A 14,392-nucleotide genomic window follows, 5' to 3' on the forward strand; every position below is an offset into this window, starting at 1 on the left:
CGAGACAAATTTTTGTTGATATGTGACACACAACTCAGTTTGGCATTGATGTATTATAGTATTTATTGTGTAAAAGAAAATCTCAGCATAGTGTTTCATATGCTTCAGTATAGAGTGCGTGTGAACAGTCATTCAGTATATTGCATATATACTTTTAAGAATGAATAATATCCTAAAAAGCACTGCTGGTAATGCATCTTTTATCTATGTGTGGTCTGCCATGCATTTTGTTTTCAGAACAGCACCATGAGCTGGGCCATGCAGGTATCTGTTGATAGCTAATGGTTGTCAAACGCTTTTGCTTACAGAATTTTTTTTGTCTTAAAACATAGCATATACTGTAGACTTCATTGAAGATGAGACTAGCAAGAGAGAAGACATTCTCTGATTTTTGTCTGCCACATTATATTGTGAATATGAGTGCAAAGTGCTGTGTGCAGTTTTTTAAATTATTTTTTAATCCAATAATTCATCTCACTCTGTCATTTTTAATTCCCCCATTTTTACTTTTTGCCAACTGGAATAAATTAGAAGGAAAAATGTTGATTGTGCACATCCTTAGACTCTCACAAAACGTGTAAGAAATGTGTTTTTATTACTGATCTCATGTTGTTATTGGATAAAATCAATAATAAATATATCCTTTTTTATTTTAAAAGAACATCATGAATTACCCTACTTTATTAAGTAAACCTTATTAAACAAAATGTGGTAATGTAGCATTAAAGCCTAGAAAGGAAATAACCATTGAAGCTTGTCTAACTTAACAGTTGTGAGACAAAGTGATCATTTTAAAATGTCCTCTATAGGACAGAAGGCCAGATAAGGAGATTAAAATATTTACTTTTTTAAGTAGTAGATTAAAATCTTTTTTTGGTGTTCTAATTATTGCTTTCAAAAGGCGGTAATGGGTGATATGGTGGCAAGGAGCAGGCCTCTAAAGATAGAAAGGTGAAAAGGCTAGTCGTGTTTGTTCTGACAGTCCAGGCCTGAATACATTTAAAGCAAGCAAATCTGTCTTGTGTCTCACTGGATCAGGCACTGTAGGATCTTTAAAAGCATGGGTTAGTCCTAAGGAAGATGGTATTAACTGGGTGTTTTTGGTGTTCTCTCCTTCGTTGTAAACTAGTCCTATGTTTTGAACACAAACGAGTAATAACCTTTCAAGGGAAAGTGCAGTAATGGGAAGCATTCAGCATCTTAGCAGAAACTGATGGTTCGGTGTTTATTAATGTCATTAGTTGCTATTTGCATGGGTGATAACAGAGTAGGTCATAGCCACACAGAGTATTTAAATTATGAGGGGAAATATTTCAAAAGTCTTCTGCGATTCTCTCAAATAGGCCTTATATTTTGCATAAATGATGATAGTGATAATAAATGGCAACTTTGCATGAAAGATTTTCATGACATAATGTGGTAATATAATTTTATTATCTAATGTGGTTTATGACCCAAAGAGGTGCTTTTCTTGATAAGTAATACATAAAGTGACAATTTCAAATTCATTCTGCTACAGAAGTGTAAGTCTAAATTAAAATCAAGTTGCATGCTCCAAACCTCTCTGTCTCTCTTACACACTTAAGCAATTTTTGAGACTTTTATTTCACATATTTGACCATTGGGAAGGCATGTGGCTTTAACTGCCTTCAGCTTCACATGCTTGTAGGGTCTTGATGGAATTTGACGTCAATTTCTGCATCTGTCACAGAGAATAGAACTATCGAATTGGATATATTTCTTACTAAGAGCAGACATTTATTTATTTATATATGCATATTAGAATATGATCATTTTCTTTCATTTCTGGATTTATTTAGAAATTGTATGCATTTTTGTTTTCCTGTTAAATCTGTAAATGGAAAAACATGACATACTTTTAAGTAATTGTTCAAAGATCAGCAATTGAAATACAGTAATCCCTCCTCCATCGGGGTTGCGTTCCAGAGCCACCCGCGAAATAAGAAAATCCGCGAAGTAGAAACCATATGTTTATATGGTTATTTTTATATTGTCATGCTTGGGTCACAGATTTCCGCAGAAACACAGGAGGTTGTAGAGAGACAGGAACGTTATTCAAACATTGCAAACAAACATTTGTCTCTTTTTCAAAAGTTTAAACTGTGCTCCATGACAAGACAGAGATGACAGTTCAGTCTCACAATTAAAAGAATGCAAACATATCTTCCTCTTCAAAGGAGCAAATAAATCAATAGGGTTGTTTGCTTTTAAGTATGCGAAGCACCGCGGCACAAAGCTGTTGAAGGCGGCAGCTCACACCCCCTCCGTCAGGAGCAGAGAGCGAGAGAGACAGATAAAAAAATCAATACGTGCCCTTTGAGCTTTTAAGTATGCGAAGCACCGTGCAGCATACTTAAAAGCTGCACACAGAAGGTAGCAAAGTGAAGATAATCTTTCAGCATTTTTAGACGAGCGTCCGTATCGTCTAGGTGTGCGAACAGCCCCCCTGCTCACACCCCCTACGTCAGGATCACAGATAGTCAGCGCAAGAGAGAGAAAGAAAAGTAAGTTGGGTAACTTCTCAGCCATCTGCCAATAGCGTCCCTTGTATGAAATCAACTGGGCAAACCAACTGAGGAAGCATGTACCTGAAATTAAAAGACCCATTGTCCTCAAAAACCCGCGAAGCAGCGAAAAATCCGCGATATATATTTAAATATGCTTACATATAAAATCCGCGATGGAGTGAAGCCGCGAAGCGCGATATAGCGAGGGATTACTGTATAGCACTTAGTTTCAGATCTTGAATTATCCCTTTTATTCGATGCTAGTGGCACAGTGTCAAAAAATAAATAATCAAAATTATTTACTGTGAAGAAATAAAAAGCTTGCACTCAAAAACACAATTCCAAATAATATATCTATTATTAACATGACTTACTGGTGATGTGGCATATAGTAACCAAAATAATCAAAATAAAATGGAAACTAAATCAAAATTAAACAGAAGTGCTGATAGCTTGTTCTGCAGCCAAAACTCAAATTGGTTTTGAACTTCTTGGCTTTTTTATGGATTTTTGCAAACCTCACGTTTGTAATCTTGGGGTTATTTTTGATGGCAACCTCCCTTTATGAGAAACAAATTAATTGTTTGAGTTGTTTTTTTCCAGCTTCGTCTTTTAACCAAGGTTAAACCTTTTTTTTATCTCCTTGGGATTTTGAGAAAGTTGCTCATGCTTTTATCCTTTCTCAGTTTGATTACTGTAACTTGTATTATTATGCAGTTGGTCCGGAATGGTGCTGCCATTTTTTGGTTGGGGCAAGAAAGTTTGATTCTGTATCTCCAATTTTAGCCTCTTTACACTGGCTGCCTTTTAGTTTCAAAATTGATTTTAAAATTTTGCTGCTGGTTTTTAAATCAATACATGGTATGTTCCTATCTATTTACCCAAATTGAGCGTTTTACACCAGCCATCCAGAGAACTTGTCTCTTGTTGTCCCTCGTACGAAGTGTAAAAGTAAGGGTGACAGGTCTTTTGCATCTGCTGCACCTTGTGTTTCAAATTCTTTACCTAATTACATTAAGGAATCACCTGCAATTGATCTGTTTAAAACTAGATTGAAAATGTATTTCTATTCTCTTGCTTTCCATGACCTGCAATGATACTGGTGGTTCCCTCCTCTTGTCATTTGTTTCGGTTTACTGCTGGTTGTATTGTGTTTTATTGTATTCATTTTATTTATTGTATGTTTCATTGTAAAGCACTTTGGGTAAAGCATTACTGATGTTGTTTTAAATGTGCTCTATAAATAAATTGACATTGACATGCATCAGTATGAACCAAATTACCATCCATCCATCCATTGTCTCCCGCTTATCCGAGGTGGGTCGCGGGGGCAGCAGCTTGAGCAGAGATGCCCAGACTTCCCTCTCCCCGGCCACTTCTTCTAGCTCTTCCGGGAGAATCCCAAGGCGTTCCCAGGCCAGTCGAGAGACATAGTCCCTCCAGCGTGTCCTGGGTCTTCCCTGGGGCCTCCTCCCGGTTGGACGTGCCCGGAACACTCACCAGGGAGGCGTCCAGGAGGCATCCTGATCAGATGCCCGAGCCACCTCATCTGACTCCTCTCGATGCGGAGGAGCAGCGGCTCTACTCTGAGCCCCTCCCGGATGACTGAGCTTCTCACCCTATCTTTAAGGGAAAGCCCAGACTCATTTCAGCCGCTTGTATTCGCGATCTCGTTCTTTCGGTCACTACCCATAGCTCATGACCATAGGTGAGGGTAGGAACATAGATCGACTGGTAAATTGAGAGCTTCGCCTTGCGGCTCAGCTCCTTTTTCACCACGACAGACCGATGCAATGCCCGCATTACTGCGGATGCCGCACCGATCCGCCTGTCGATCTCACGCTCCATTCTTCCCTCACTCGTGAACAAGACCCCGAGATACTTGAACTCCTCCACTTGGGGCAGGATCTCGCTACCAACCCTGAGAGGGCACTCCACCCTTTTCCGGCTGAGGACCATGGTCTGGATTTGGAGGTGCTGATTCTCATCCCAGCCGCTTCACACTCGGCTGCGAACCGATCCAGAGAGAGCTGAAGATCACGGCCTGATGAAGCAAACAGGACAACATCATCTGCAAAAAGCAGTGACCCAATCCTGAGCCCACCAAACTGGACCCCCTCAACACCCTGGCTGCGCCTAGAAATTCTGTCCATAAAAGATATGAACAGAATCGGTGACAAAGGGCAGCCCTGGCGGAGTCCAACTCTCACTGGAAACGGGTTCGACTTACTGCCGGCAATGCGGACCAAGCTCTGGCACCGATCATACAGGGACTGAACAGCCCTTATCAGGGGGGCCGGTACCCCATACTCTCGGAGTACCCCCCACAGGATTCCCCGAGGGACACGGTCGAATGCCTTTTCTAAGTCCACAAAACACATGTAGACTGGTTGGGCAAACTCCCATGCACCCTCCAGGACCCTGCTAAGGGTATAGAGCTGGTCCACTGTTCCGCGACCAGGACGAAAACCACACTGTTCCTCCTGAATCCGAGGCTCGACTATCCGACGGACCCTCCTCTCCAGGACCCCTGAATAGACTTTTCCAGGGAGGCTGAGGAGTGTGATCCCTCTGTAGTTGGAACACACCCTCCGATCCCCCTTCTTAAAGAGGGGGACCACCACCCCGGTCTGCCAATCCAGAGGCACTGTCCCTGATGTCCATGCGATGTTGCAGAGGCGTGTCAGCCAAGACAGTCCTACAACATCCAGAGCCTTGAGGAACTCCGGGCGTGTATCATCCACCCCCGGGGCCCTACCACCAAGGAGTTTTTTGACCACCTCGGTGACCTCAGTCCCAGAGATGGGGGAGCCCACCTCTGAGTCCCCAGGCTCTGCTTCCTCATTGGAAGGCATGTTAATGGGATTGAGGAGGTCTTCGAAGTATTCCCCCCACCGACCCACAACATCCCGAGTCGAGGTCAGCAGCGCACCATCCCCACCATATACAGTGTTGACACTGCACTGCTTCCCCTTCCTGAGACGCCGGATGGTGGACCAGAATCTCCTCGAAGCCGTCCGAAAGTCATTCTCCATGGCCTCCCCAAACTCCTCCCACGCCCGAGTTTTTGCCTCAGCAACCACCAAAGCCGCATTCCGCTTGGCCTGCCGGTACCTATCAGCTGCCTCCGGGGTCCCACTGGACAAAAGGGTCCTGTAGGACTCCTTCTTCAGCTTGACGGCATCCTTCACCGCCAGTGTTCACCAGCGGGTTCGGGGATTGCCACCACGACAGGCACCGACCACCTTACGGCCACAGCTCCGGTCAGCTGCCTCAACAATAGAGGCACGGAACATGGCCCATTCGGACTCAATGTCCCCCACCTCCCTCGGGAAGTGGTCGAAGTTCTGCGGAGGTGGGAGTTGAAGCTACTTCTGACAGGGGGCTCTGCCAGACGTTCCCAGCAGACCCTCACAACACGTTTGGGCCTACCACGCCTGACCGGCATCCTCCCCCACCATCGAAGCCAACTCACCACCAGGTGGTGATCAGTTGACAGCTCCGCCCCTCTCTTCACCCGAGTGTCCAAGACATGTGGCCGCAAGTCCGACGACACGACCACAAAGTCGATCATCGAACTGAGGCCTAGGGTGTCCTGGTGCCAAGTGCACATATGAACACCCCTATGCTTGAACATGTGTTCGTTATGGACAATCCGTGACGAGCACAGAAGTCCAATAACAAAACACCGCTCGGGTTCAGATCAGGGGGGCCATTCCTCCCAATCACGCCCTTCCAGGTCTCACTGTCATTGCCCACGTGAGCATTGAAGTCTCCCAGCAGAACGAGGGAGTCCCCAGAAGGTATGCCCTCTAGCACCCCCTCCAGGGACTCCAAAAAGGGTGGGTACTCCGAACTGCTGTTCGGTGCATACGCACAAACAACAGTTAGGACCCGTCCCCCCACCCGAAGGCGAAGGGAGGCTACCCTCTCGTCCACCGGGGTAAACCCCAATGTACAGGCTCCAAGTTGGGGGGGCAATAAGTATACCCACACCTGCTCGGCGCCTCTCACCGGGGGCAACTCCAGAGTGGTAGAGAGTCCAGCCCCTCTCAAGGAGATTGGTTCCAGAGTCCAAGCTGTGCGTCGAGGTGAGTCCGACTATATCTAGCCGGAACCTCTCAACTTCGCGCACTAGCTCAGGCTCCTTCCCCTTCAGAGAGGTGACATTCCACGTCCCAAGAGCCAGTTTCTGTAGCCGAGGATCGGACCGCCAAGGTCCCCGCCTTCGGCCACCACCCAACTCACACTGCACCCGACCTCCTTGGCCCCTCCCATAGGTGGTGAGCCCATGGGAAGGGGGACCCACGTTGCCTCTTCGGGCTGTGCTCGGCCGAGCCCCATGGGTGCAGGCCCGGCCACCAGGCGCTCGCCATCAAGCCCCACCTCCAGGCCTGGCTCCAGAGTGGGGCCCCGGTGACCCGCGTCCGGGCAAGGGAAAACGCCGTCCAAAATTGTTTTTCTTCATAGGAGGTTTGTTTAACCGCTCTTTGTCTCATCCCTCACCTAGGACCAGTTTGCCTTGGGTGGCCCTACCAGGGGCATAAAGCCCCGGACAACAGAGCTCCTAGGATCATTGGGACACGCAAACCCCTCCACCACGATAAGGTGACGGTTAAAGGAGGGGGAACCAAATTACGAATTACAAATTATAATATTAACTCTAATGTGAAATAAATGTTAACTTGCTTTATATAAATGTAATAAATTAATTTTCCTAAGCTCATACTGCTTTTAGATTAACTTGTATACAACAAAAAAAATATTTTTGGAATAAAGACTTCTTGTTGATCTACACAGGTTAAGATATATTCATAAATTATTTAAGTAGTAAATGGGAGTGCCAGACTTCTGAGATCTCACTTAACGTAATTGATGGTATTTTTCTACTCTTAATTGTTTTCTCTATATTACAGTATATACTTATTATAAAGAATTTTTAATAGGTTTGTATTTACATTCTGTAGCACAAATTATGTGAAAATGTTGTTTAATATTACTTGAAAAATTAATTTGTTGCAATGGTATGATTCTTCTTTACAGATCCAGTAATTGTAAGGTGTAGCCAGAAACAACCTTGAGATGGCAAGCAAGATTTCCAAAGATGAGCTCCAAGAACTTAGAGAAGCTTTTGAGAAAGTTGGTATGTAAAAATAGTGTTCACAAATCTGTAAAACACATTTCTTTTTGTGTGCTTTACGTATATGCATGTATATTATAAATGTGTGCATGTAACTATACTGTATATGGTGACCTCAGTTATAGAGAGAGAGAGTGGGGGGTTAAGAGTATGCGTTGAATTAATGTTGCCGCACCCATCACATAATGAACCACCTGGATTGGTGGCCCAAATGCAGCAGGTGACACCTCGGCAACACACTGGAACAGTGTGAGGTTTTTTTTTTGTTGTGGCTGGAGTGTCAATCCTGCCATCAACCCCCAATTTTTCCCTGTAGGGTGGAGGACCTTGTGGCAGGGCTGGATGCAGATTAACATCATACCTAGGATGAAGCAATTATTTGCAGGTTAAAGTCCTTGCTCAAGGGCCCAGTGGAGCAGAGTCACTTCTGATGTTTACAGGATTCAACCCAGCAACCTTCTAATTGCCAGTGCAGATTCATAGCCTCAGAGCTGAAATTAAGATACTGTATATGAACAAACTTACTGGTTTTTTATTAAGATAAAATAAACAGAAATAAACTCAATGTCCCTTTTGCACATGTAGCAACAGTATGAGCCATACTATAGAAATGTTTTGTGGTGTAAAAGTGTTCACAAAAGGCACTTGGGTTATTTTTATATTGTTGGACAAGTTAATACTGGAAAATAGCTAAAGTGTTAGCCTTGATTTGCACATACGTCCTGCAAAATTTACCTACTCAACATTTGAGCACAGATAAGCTCAAGTACAAAACAAGAATAACTCAACAGTTGTTGAGACTAGCTATGTCAACTTTGATACCATACCAGGGGCTAGAAGCAACTCCAGTGCTCAAGAGGCATCCCTGCTGGGATTCATTGATGTGTAGGTCCTTCTACAGACTGCTTCCCTACTTCAGAATACCCCAGAGAAAGCCAGAAACTACTACCCTGTCGGGTTTTTCTATCCCAATAGCTACCTTTGAAAGGACTACATAATCTAATGGAAGCAAAGGGCTAATCGCTACCCCTTACGAACAGTTCATAACCAAAATGGGCACAGTTCATTTCATTAACAAGAATCAGTCAGTGGTAAATGTCATTAAACAACAGGACAACTTAAAAGCAATACTCAAACTATTTCAGTCATTACTTACGTTTATTTGAAGGGGAAACTAGGTGTAAATGTTAGATTTGAAAACATTCAACCCAAATGATTTAAATACAGCCACCTATGAAGCTTGTTGCATGACCCTGAAGTTTTAGTTGTTGCAGTCTTTGTTTTCTTAAACCAGGTGTGATGTTTGGATGCTGAAGGGCGGTCTGTTGGTGGCAGTTCTCTCTAGTTCTCTCTAGCTTACTCTGTCTCTCTGCTTCTTTTAAAATCCTTCTTATACATGGTGTCATGCTGGCTGCCTTATGCAACATACTGCATCAGTCAAAAAACTGGGACAGCTGATGTGGTCCCATGGTCTGGTTGATTGTTAATGAAATTGATTTTCAAACCTGTTAATTTTAAAGTCCCAAGCATCCATTTCACATAATGTTATAACCATACAAACTTTGGTCATTTTAACCAAGCATAAAAATATACATTCTAATAAACAATGCCACCATTTTAATAAAGCTATACTTATTTTCCCAGAACTCATGTCATTATTGGTTTGTGTCCGTCATACAGTAAACGTTTAGATAAGAAACAAGTACTGCAAAATGAAAATATTTATAATCACACTTCAAAAATTAGAAATGTCAAGCTGGTTTTACTACACAAATAAAAAATAGCCTATATAAATAAATGTATATTTTAACAGTAGAACAAGCTGTAGTGCAAATAGTGATCAAAACTTATTAAAACCTATTAAGTGTATTTTTACACTAAAGCAGTATATAACTACCAGTAGCAGTTCATCAAATCAATGTGCGAGAATGTGTATGTTTTTTGTTAGACAAAGGATGAGAACTGCTTTTTTAATTGGGCTTTGTTTCAGGTAAGTACATTACAGAAGAAATTAAGCAGTATGACATGTTGCAATTAGGAGAAACATTTTATTTTCTTTAATGAAATATGTAGTATGGACACATTTTCTTTACATATGTTATTAGTTAAATTATGTATTTTAAGCAATTTTTTTTATTTAAGTACTTTTATGGTCACTGAACAATAAACATACAAAATTTGTAACACCTGAAGTCTATAGTTCAAAAAAAAATTCCAGAGGTAGCACTTTAATGTAGAACATAAGGCTTCTCAGCATCTGGTTATGCAGGAGCTTAGTGTAAAAGTGTGTGTGTTTTTTTTTTTTTTTTTTTTAAAGAAAAATTGAATTGACTTTGTAACATGATATTGGTGGTCAGTATTAGCCCTAAAAAATCTGATTGAAGCATTCCTATGCAAAATTTAAAGCTAAACAAAGTTGACTTTATCCAATGCATTATTGTGGGATGGGTGTAACTCACCAGGTTCATTATTGGATTGGTCTACTCTGTCACTCTAAACTTCATACATACAGAAAGACACACACACACACACACACAGACCTTATCCACACACTCATCTATTATAAATGATGCCTGCACAACCTATCACTCCTCTTCTCCACCCTAGCTTTGGCATGAACAACACACAGGTACCTCTAGATATAACTTAGGCTTAAGGCCTGGTGTCAAGTATAACCTAGACACATAATGGCTGATGCTCCTTCACATTGTACATGGACATAACCTACACTTCAAAGAGAAGACTTTATTTTAAAACAACTATAGGGATCCACTCAACTAATTCCCTTCATAATTTTAAACATTTAAGTTTTGTCACCTCTTAATTTCCATTTGTTTAAACTGAAAAGGTTCAACTGCTTCAACCTTTTGTCACAGCTCATTCCTTTCAATCCCAGAATAAAACCTAGTTGCTCTTTTCTGAACTTTTTCTAGTGTTGCTATATCTTTTTTTGTAATATGGAGACCAAAGCTAAAGACCGTGATCCAGATGAGGTCTCACTGGTGCATTATAACCTCACATGATCTGTATGTTACACAACCATGCTATATAACCTAACCTCTTATGAGCATTCTTGATCACTTTTTTACATTGTACCTGTAGATTCCAGTAAGATGGCAGTGCATGAAGATGTAGTAGCTGCTCTGGAACTGAAGAATTCGGTGCTAAATGTTTGTCTCTTGTGTTGATTGTACTGTGTAAACTGTGGAAAACCTACTGTCGCTATACGCTGCTTTACATCAGCGATCACTGCTAAACATACATCACAGACCACAGCTTTACACAGATTGTCTATCAAAAGCAAGGACTGTTTCAGCCACAGACAATGTGAATGAAAATAGAAGCGAGGTAAACAAACTCGTGTCCACCTTAGGATATAAAAAATAGTCCAGTCAGGCCAGTGCTGCCTTCTATCCTGCTTTCAAGTGTTCGCTCACTGAACAACAAACTGGGTGACCTATAATTTCAACAGATAACCCAGCGAGAGAAGAGGGACTGTGCCGTTGTTATGCAGCCACATTTCAGTAATAATAAAAACATCCCTGATGTGGCCATTCACCTGGATGGGCTGAATGCTTTCTGAGCGGACAGAGCTGCTACAACAACCAGTAAGGTGTGTGGTTATATGAATGGTGCGGAAACGCTGCAGAAGAGTTAAGCCACTGCTCTCTAATGCTGGAATGCCTAACGGTAAAGTGCAATCCTTTTTACCTACCACCGGAGTATACTATGTTTATTCTGGCCGTTTACATCCATCCGAGAGTCAATTCTAAAAATGAGCATGGTCTACTTTTAAGAACTGTTACAGAGCTGCAAGCCACGTGTCCTGATGCTTTTATTATTGTGGCTATAGATTTTAATCACATAAACTTGAAGACAGTTCTCCACAGCTTTGATCAACACGGGAACTTTCCACCCAGGGTAAAGAACAAACTGGACCTTGTTTTTACAAACTCTTGGAAAGCCTAGGAAGCCAAACTAGTACCACATCTCAATTTTTCTTATCATATTTCAGTGATGCTACTGCCTGCATATAGAACACTGCTTAAATTGTCCACACCAACTCTCAAACAGATCAGGGTGTGGCAAGAGTGAGCTGTTTCAGCCTTGCAGGACTATTTTGATAACACGGGCTGTGCCACGTTTAAAGCATCTGACACTTACAGCCAACAGATCAACTTAGAGGATCATCATCAGCCACTGGCTATGTTAATAAGTGCATACCTGTAGATAATGTGACTGTCTCGGAGACCTTCAGAACACAAGCAAACCTGAAACCTTAGGTGACATTAGAGGTATGCTCCCTGCTAAAAGACTGTACTGCTGCCTTTAAATTGGGTGACAAGGTAGCTGTCAGAACTGCCTATCTCTGGGCATCATAGCAGCTAAGTGAGAGTACGGCAAGAAAAATCCACATCCACTTTGGGAACACGAGACACATGGAAAATGTAGCAGGGAATTAGTCATCACAGATTACAATACCACACTACTTGTCTGCACTGGTGATGCCTACCTTCCAGATGTCCTACACAATTTCTATGCATGGTTTGATGCCCTAAATGACATACCTACCAGGAAGTCCATCCCCCCACTTGAAGAGTAGGTACAGTATTTGTCCAGTGTGGACGTGAGAAGAGCTTTGTTGAATGTAAACCCACGCAAAGCTGCAGGACACGACAACATACCTGGCTGTGTAATCGAGGAATATGCAAATGAGCTGATAGACACCTTCAGTATTTCCCTGAGGCAGGCAGTTGTCCCCAAGTTCTTTAAAACCACCACCATCATACAGATCATGTTCTCAGTCATACCAAGTACACCTCACTACAGCCTGCAGAACTGGACAGAGTGGGGCTGTGTATTTGAATCTTGGCCCCATTTGCTTGCAAAGAGTGTTTCAGAAATAGATTAGCTTTGTAAAGCAGAAGGATATATATAATAATACTGTGGCAATTTTACGCATAAAAACGTTATTTGGAAGCAACAAAATTGCAGTTGGAAGCAGACACAATTTTGTGATTATAATATATACTAAGTAGAATCCTAATGCTTATGGGCTCTGTTTGAATGCAACATGTAACAGATTATGAAAGGGGTATAATCTGCAATTGGAAATTAGATGGTAAAAATCTAATTTCCCATTAAAAATGCTGAAGAGGATTGACCTCAAAATACCAATAAGTGAATCTATAATACTGCAGGTGTTGTTCAGATGATAGTGTCTGAACTAATAGTTACTTGTTAGGAATGCTAAAATTGATAATGTTTTTTTTTTTTCTCCCATAGATCTCAATGGTAATGGCTTCGTTTCTGATTATGAACTCCATGAACTATTCAGAGAAGCAAATCTTCCACTTCCCGGTTATAAAGTGAGAGAAATAATTCAAAGACTGATGACGGAGGGAGACAAAGACAAGGATGGCAAAATTAGCTTTGATGAGTTTGTTTCTGTAAGCACTTGTGAGATCAATGTTAAATTTTATTAGTTGTTTAAAGTTACCGAAAATTCTTCAGGGTGAGGATTTAAGCTTCATTAACCCATGTAAAACATGTAGAAATGTACCTTTGGTGGGCTTTGAATATTTACCTCTAGAGTGAAATTAACATTTCTTTTTTCCATTGTACATTAGAGCAATTTGGATTTGAGATGGAAAGATACTGAAATCTTTTCATCTTTATGTACAGTATTTTTGTGTGCATGCACTTCAAAATCCTTAGAGTAAGACATAGTCATCTATCAATATTTTCAAATGACAATAGTTACTGTTGTATAATACCTGGAATTTTTAATTTAGTCCATTCACATTATCAAACTTTTCTTTTATTGTTTTGTTTTTCTTTTCCATAATGGTTGCTGTGTCCAATTTACTTAACATCTTTCTTTTAGATAGTAGGATGCATGACTCCTTGAAGTGCAAGCCAAGGGAATAACATAGCCAGTTTCCTTCTTCCTGTAATGAACTTCCTTTTTTTAAAGGAATGGTTATCACTATTTCAATAATGGTTCATGCATAATTGTGTGTGTGTGTGATTTAGTAATTCACAGATCTAAATTGACCTGCTGTTGTAGTGTGTATGAGGAGTGATAGATACATAACACTTTGTGTCCCCAATGAGAAAATCAAATTTCACAAAGGAAATAAATAAATAGTCCAGCATTAAATTAACTTCTGAAATAAGCCAGTTCTTCACAGTACTCAAATATCACAGTACCCGAGCTAGCCATAACTAATTTAGTCCTCTCTCTGGACATTCGGCTGTTCCATCTCCAGATGAGCTTGCAGTTTCTATCCTTTCTCCGGCCATTCGCCCTTTGGCCCAATTTCATTTACGGACGAGCAGCTCTTCTGACAGGGTGTAACAGGGATGCTTAGGTGGTAGTGATTGCAGTACTACCAAGCAAATACAGGAATATTTAAAACATCCAATATTTTTTAAAGTCTTTTTATATTCTGTGTTATAAATATAGGCAGCCATCGGATCTTTTACTCTCACCATGTGGCATTTCTCAAGTTCATAGCGTGTCTGAGAGGCAGTTGAGGCAGGCTGGTGCACGGGTCTGGGTCTGAATTGACAGCAGCATCTCTTCAGTTTAGTTTAAAAATTCATTCAAAAACATTTGATAGAAAGCCAGAGGCCAAATCCTAATATTACTAATTAATATTATTATTAATGGTTTAATGTAATTTATTAATTCTAAGTAAATTTTAAAAAGATTAAAAAA

The 14,392-nt window shown here is 41.3% G+C and overlaps 1 protein-coding gene across 16 annotated transcripts in view; it reads left to right on the forward strand.

The window, feature by feature from the left end:
* The window catches only part of LOC114662240 (plastin-3), a 132,519-nt gene that overhangs the window by 68,149 nt on the left and 49,978 nt on the right, over positions 1–14,392 (forward strand). For 2 of the 16 annotated variants that reach the window (XM_051935441.1, XM_051935450.1), the window contains exons 2-3: positions 7,572–7,671; positions 12,955–13,118. The exons of 12 other annotated variants lie outside the window; for them this stretch is intronic. In XM_051935441.1, the coding sequence (XP_051791401.1) occupies positions 7,611–7,671; positions 12,955–13,118 (225 nt within the window). In that variant the 5' untranslated portion in view covers positions 7,572–7,610. The remainder of the gene's footprint in view (positions 1–7,571; positions 7,672–12,954; positions 13,119–14,392) is intronic. 2 more of the 16 variants (XM_051935447.1, XM_051935451.1) reach the window with 1 other exon arrangement.

This window comes from Erpetoichthys calabaricus, chromosome 12 (genome assembly GCF_900747795.2).
Source record: "Erpetoichthys calabaricus chromosome 12, fErpCal1.3, whole genome shotgun sequence".
Classification (NCBI taxonomy): domain Eukaryota; kingdom Metazoa; phylum Chordata; class Cladistia; order Polypteriformes; family Polypteridae; genus Erpetoichthys; species Erpetoichthys calabaricus.